Genomic DNA, 6,114 nt, shown 5'->3' with positions numbered 1-6,114 from the left:
AATTAAGAAAAACACACTTATTCTATTTGATTTTCAAGTTGAATCGACTGAAATAAAGTGAAAAGTTCTTAATTTAAGTCATTTTAACTTACCTAGATATTGTTTTTGTTTTTTTTCAGTGTAGTGAAGGTGCGTGGAGTTTAAAAACGCAGTGGAGCTTGTATTGCAGGATAATTAAAGTGTGTACTCATGTAAACAGACTGGATATTAGATTTATAACTCACACGTCTCCAGAGTGTCTCCTGAGTTTGACTTTGCGCGCTGGATCCGGGCCGTGCGTAAAAGGCACCGACGCGCCGTGCGTAAAAGGCACCGACGCGCCGTGAATCAAAACACCGGAGTTTCTTTTCATTCACCTCCGGAGGATCCTTCGCTCTTCACGTGACCTTGGCCCCGGGTCCCCATTGGCTCTCGGCACGTGTCTTTAAAAAAACGCGAGCGCCACGTCACGGCCGCGCCTTCAGCCAATCAGAAATGAGAAACAAAAGCCGTAGTAAAAGTATTTGAGCGGCGCCTTTGGGAGACGCTTCAGTGGCCACGGCTCCGGGATCCAAAACACACCGGACTTTTTAACTGTTTTCTGTTTGTAAATGTTGTAATTGTGTTTAATTTCTTTGTTTTGATTAAAGCAAAGCGGCCGTGGATGCGTAATGGAGACGATCTGACGCAAACCCGATGCGTAAATATTTAAAAATAATTAAAAATACCTCATAAAATATTAAAATCCGGGCCTTTGTTACTCTGAATCAACTGGGTGGATTTTTTGGACATATTTTTTGGAGGGTCCGGGGTCAGGATTATACAAAACTGGAACCAGGAGCAGACCCGAAGACCTCTCCATCATGGAACACAAAGGCCAGAGCGCACGGGACTCCGGCGCCGAGGCGAGCCGAGGACTGGCCGCGGCGCACGGGCCTCCGCAGTGCGCACACCGCGTCACCAACTTCTACATCGACAACATCCTCCGCGCGGACTTCGGACGGAGGAAGGAGGAGAAGAGGAGGCCGGGGTCCGAGCGCGGCGCGGCGGGGCTGGACGCGCGGGGCCCCGGGGAGAAGCGCGAGGTGACGAAGGAGAAAGAGGAGGAGACGCAGAAGGAGAAGGGCAAAGACTCCGGGGACGAGACGGGCAGAGGCGACGCGGACCCGAGCGCAGGACCCGCGGCCAAACCCATGCTGTGGCCCGCGTGGGTCTACTGCACGCGCTACTCGGACCGGCCCTCGGCAGGTGCGTAAAACACGAGAAAACTTTCAACTTTAACCAAAAACGAGCCAAAGAACACAAAGAACAACCTCGTACAGTTAATGTTACTATAAAACAAGCTCAACAAAACGTGAGAAAGCGGAGATTTTAACGTTTTTAGTGTAATTTAACGATTTACAGACTAATTTTATCCAGTTTAATTCACGATTTGTGCGTAATCGCTGCTCCTACGCTGCAAGTTTAAGTCCAAATGATTCAAACAAGCTCCCAATTGTGGCACCCAAAGCTACAATTAAATAATAACGCGAATATTGTGCGTCAATCTAGTTGCTAAAATCTTAAATCGTCTGTATTTCCTCTAAAATTGCAGCTCCACTTATAAAAAAAACAAACAAAAACAAAAAACAAAAAACGTAGCGCCATGAATAATTACGCGCTGTTTAGTAAGACTATTGTGCAAAGAGAGCCGCAGTTTGCGCTTTGAACGTGACAAAAATGTCGTGATCCGTTTGTTTTTATATTTATTTGTAGCCATGGCTGTTCTTAAAATGCACTTTTGCGTAATTTTAAGTCAATAAAACGCGTAAATGTGCTGATTTGTGGTTCTTTTTACAATCTGAATTACTTTTTTTTTTCCTCTAAACGAGTACAGAAACTGCGCTGCGTCACTCCAGAGTAAAATACATTATACTTTTTAATAAGTCCAGATGGTTTTGGTGGATTTTTCATGGCTACAAAGGGACATAACGCGCTTAGGGAGGACGCTGCCTGGCATAGCAGCGCACGCACCCCCACCTCCGTTTCATTCATAACATCCAACAAAAGAAAAACTCGATATCAAACTTCCTTCTGCTCTCTTCTTCACCCATTTGCAGAACGAAATCGTGTCCAGTTTTTACGCGTAAAAACTCCTGCGCAATGGTGCAACGATTCTCCGGGCAAGGTTTTAAACTCAGAAATTTGGGGTAAAACGCGAGAAAAAAACGTAATACAGCTCAAAAATGTTCGCTGGAGGTTTCATTAAAGCTTAAAGACGCGATAAGAACGAATAAAAGTGTCGAAAATCGGTCATTTTTGCGTCCAACCAAGTTTAACGCCATTGTTCCAGGCTCCTCTTTGTTAATATTTCATTTGCATATTTTTGACAATAGCTCCATCCCAAAATCCGGGGTTGGGCACAGACTGGAGCTGCCATTTCGGGTAAATAAAGCGGGTTTTTTCGGTTCAATTTAAGCACAAAACGTCTCCCGCTTCTCCTCATTTTCAGTTTTAAAAGTGTCTTAAAAGTTGCAGAAGCGGAGTTGTGTTTTAGTGGGATTTGATTGGTCGGTTTGGGGATCCGGAGCCCTTTGTGCGTCAGTCGCGGTGCGTAATTGTTCTGATGGTCTTTACTTCCAAGTAGAGAAAATAGAGTTGAGTTAGAAGTTTGGGAAATTGATGGAAATATTTCGTTTCTGCTGCAAATTTGTAGTCGTTTTTTAGAAAGTGGAGAAAGTTTTATTTTACATTTTTTTGGCACAAAGAGCGCTGACACTGCTCAAATTTAACGCAGTTTTGCACAAATTTCATAACATATTTTTTCTTTAACAGTCCTAAAAATGCGTAAAAACAAATCTGTAACTGGGAAATTTAAATCTTGTACAGTTTGTAAATTAGAAATGTGAATTCAGAGTTTTGTTTTGCTGTGTTTATTTCATTTTCGTCTTAGTTTTGAGTCGCTAGAATTTGGTAAAAAATAAGCATAATTATAGCCAAAAAAAAAAAAAAAAAAAAAAAAAAAGGCTGAGATTAAAGTGAAAGTATTAAATTGGATTGCGGGGGCCTAAACTCTTTATCAAATCAAAATGGTTACTCAGCAAATTAGTCTAAACTTTCAGCTTTCCCTCCAGTCCGCGGCTTTTGTTTGGCCAGATCACTTTTGTTGCTTTGAGCGCGGCTTCTTTGAGGAGAGATGATGGGATCAGAGATGGAAAGAGGTGTCCATCATACTCCCTCCTCCCCCCCCCAAAACCCCCCGCGCCCCCTCCCCGCCTCCCGCCTGCCCAGCACCGGCCTGAGCCACCGGAGCCGCGCGGGCCGCTTCCCCATCATAACCTCATATTTTATTCAAAAGGGAAACTTCTGATGCGCGGAGACTCGGGGAAACACGTGACATCTCACTCTGACAACGAGCAAAAACTGTTGACAAAAATATTCCAGCAGGCAACGCGAGTGTAAACAATAAACCGGCGTGATTACGTAACGCGTAACGTCAGACTGAGCCAAAAATACGAACACAGTTTTACTCTGAAGTGGCACAAATCAGGACTTGGACCACGCGCTGCTCTCCAAATGTTTGCAAAGTGAGGATGGATGTTTTTACGCATTCACTTTACGCACCATAATTCAACTTTACGCACCGTAATTCAACTTTACGCACCGTAATTCAACTTTAGGCACACTAATTCAACGCACCATAATTCAACTTTAGGCACAGTAATTCAACTTTACGCACCATAATTCAACTTTACGCACCTTAATTCAACTTTACGCACCATAATTCAACTTTCTCCAACCATAATTCAACTTTAGGCACAGTAATTCAACTTTACGCACCATAATTCAACATAATTCAACTTTACACAACCATAATTCAACATGATTCAACTTTACGCACCATAATTCAACTTTAGGCACAGTAATTCAACCATACGCACCATAATTCAACATAATTCAACTTTACACACCCTAATTCTACTTTAAGCACGTTAATTCAACTTTAAGCACGTTAATTCAACTTTACGCACCATTATTCAACTTTACGCACCCTAATTCTACTTTAAGCACGTTAATTCAACTTTAAGCACGTTAATTCAACTTTACCCACCTTAATTTAACTTTACGCACCATAATTTAACTTTACGCACCAAAATTCAACTTTAGTTTAAATCCTTTATGTTTATTTGGAAGACTTGTCCAAATATCTGTTCAGTTTTAATTTAAGCTACTTTAATATCAACACACAGCGGTGTTTTGTTTACTTTTTTCACTCTGTCCAAAGGAAACTACATGGTGTATTTGGCAAAAACGTCCTAACTCGTCCTCGGTTTGTCCTCAGGCCCCAGGTCCCGGAAACAGAAGAAAACTCCGGAGCCCACTAAAGACGACAAGCGTCCGCGCACGGCCTTCAGCGCGGAGCAGCTGCAGCGGCTCAAGACCGAGTTCCAGACGAACCGGTACCTGACGGAGCAGCGGCGCCAGAGCCTCGCGCAAGAGCTGGGCCTGAACGAGTCCCAGATCAAGATCTGGTTCCAGAACAAACGCGCCAAGATCAAGAAGGCGTCCGGAAACAACAGCAACTCTCTGGCGCTGCACCTGATGGCGCAGGGTCTGTACAACCACTCCACCCACAAGGACCGCTCCGACAGCGACTGACACGCGCCGCGCACGCACCGCTGCGGACACGCGGCTCAGACGTGTCGCGGCGCGGCTGACACGGACTGGAGACGGACTGGTGGACGCGGGCCAAGAGGCGGGCCGCAGACTGAGGGGCCCCCAGGAGCCCGGGCTAGAGGTCACAAGGCGCGCACACAGAAAGAGGCTGTTGAAGAGGCTGTTTGGAGACGGTTTCACGGATGAACCGCAGTTTCATTTATTTTTAGAAAAGCGCATAAACTGGGATTGAGTTTTGCGCAGGCCCGGACCACAGCGCGCTCCTCCGCCTCTGCAGCCCGCGCTTGGGCCTCTTCGCCCCGCAGACTGTTCAGACTCCAGCGTGAGTTACGTGCCTCTGAGGAAACTGCGTCTCTTTGTTCTTCCTCTTGATCCATTTTCAGAATCAAGACCGAACCTCGCCATTTAGCAGAAAAGTGACGTAGTGCTTGAACACACTGCATGGCAACACCAAAAAAATAAGATTGTTTCCTGAACCTAAACGTGCACACACAGAAAGGCCGCGGTCTGAATCTGGATCATCAGAAAGCGCAGGAGACGTGCGTAAAAACCGTGCGTAAAAGTTCAACTATGCTAAAGCCAAAGACGTTCACGTGTTACACAGTTTTATTTTGTGTTCGAAACATGATTCACTTTCTCTGGGACTCTGGGGGAACTGTGGGCGTCCTCATTTACGGCCTGGAGCTCGGAGTTTCACCGCTAAAGGCCCAGAGGAGCGGAACACCGAGACGCACCGAGACGCACCGAGACGCATCGAGGCCACTTTCCTTTCCCAGAGCGTTTTTTATTATTTTTAAAATTTTAAATTTATTATTATTTTTTTTATTAAAGTCTCTTGTTTTTAGATTTCCCAGACCAACACACCCCAGATGAGACTCAAGTAATTAAACTTATAAATAAATATGTCGTGTGTGCAACGCGACCCAAACCCCAAACCGATTAAAATCTCGTTGGAGTAAAAAAAAAAAAAAAAAAAAAAAGGCCAGTTATAGGTGTAAAAAAAAACAAAAAAAAAAAAAACAGTCAAAACTTTTTCTAATTTTTATTGTACATTTTAATTTGAAATTATCTATATTTTTTGAATTTTTCATATTTTTGTAGCTGGACTTTTCGATTTATTCGCTTGACAAGAAAATAAAAGTCAAGAATTTTGTTTTTTAGCCCCAACCTCCAAGTACGACGCACTCATTTATCGATTAAAATTAGAAAAAAAAAAACGTATAAAAAGTATGATTTATTTTTGATATATTTTTGTCGAGCGGGAGCGTGCCCTGCTCGTGCACGCCTCAGGGTCCCGGGTGACGTCAAAGGGCTCCTCCACGTGACGCTTGGACCTACGTTTCTCTACGTTTCTCTATTTAAGCTGATTCTCAAAAGCCATGTACGGGGCTGTGTTTACATAACTTATTTTACTGCAATAAGAAGTTTGTTTCAGTGTCCGGGAGTCGGTCTCTGCCCACGTGATGACTTGGGGCGCGT

At 44.1% G+C, this 6,114-nt stretch overlaps 1 protein-coding gene across 1 annotated transcript; it reads left to right on the top strand.

Moving 5' to 3' along the window:
* Positions 1-842: 842 nt before the first annotated feature.
* LOC110171345 (homeobox protein engrailed-1-B-like) lies at positions 843-4,617 on the top strand. Its single transcript, XM_020937049.1, has 2 exons — positions 843-1,227; positions 4,301-4,617. The coding sequence occupies exons 1-2, from the start codon at positions 843-845 to the stop codon at positions 4,615-4,617; spliced, it is 702 nt and encodes a 233-aa protein (XP_020792708.1).
* The last annotated feature ends 1,497 nt before the right edge of the window (positions 4,618-6,114 follow it).

The sequence above is a fragment of the Boleophthalmus pectinirostris genome, unplaced genomic scaffold (genome assembly GCF_026225935.1).
Source record: "Boleophthalmus pectinirostris isolate CB_2022bp ecotype Guang Dong unplaced genomic scaffold, ASM2622593v1 HiC_scaffold_16, whole genome shotgun sequence".
NCBI lineage: Eukaryota > Metazoa > Chordata > Actinopteri > Gobiiformes > Gobiidae > Boleophthalmus > Boleophthalmus pectinirostris.
Note: the sequence above shows the minus strand (reverse complement) of the source record. Positions and strands in the feature narration are given on the sequence as shown.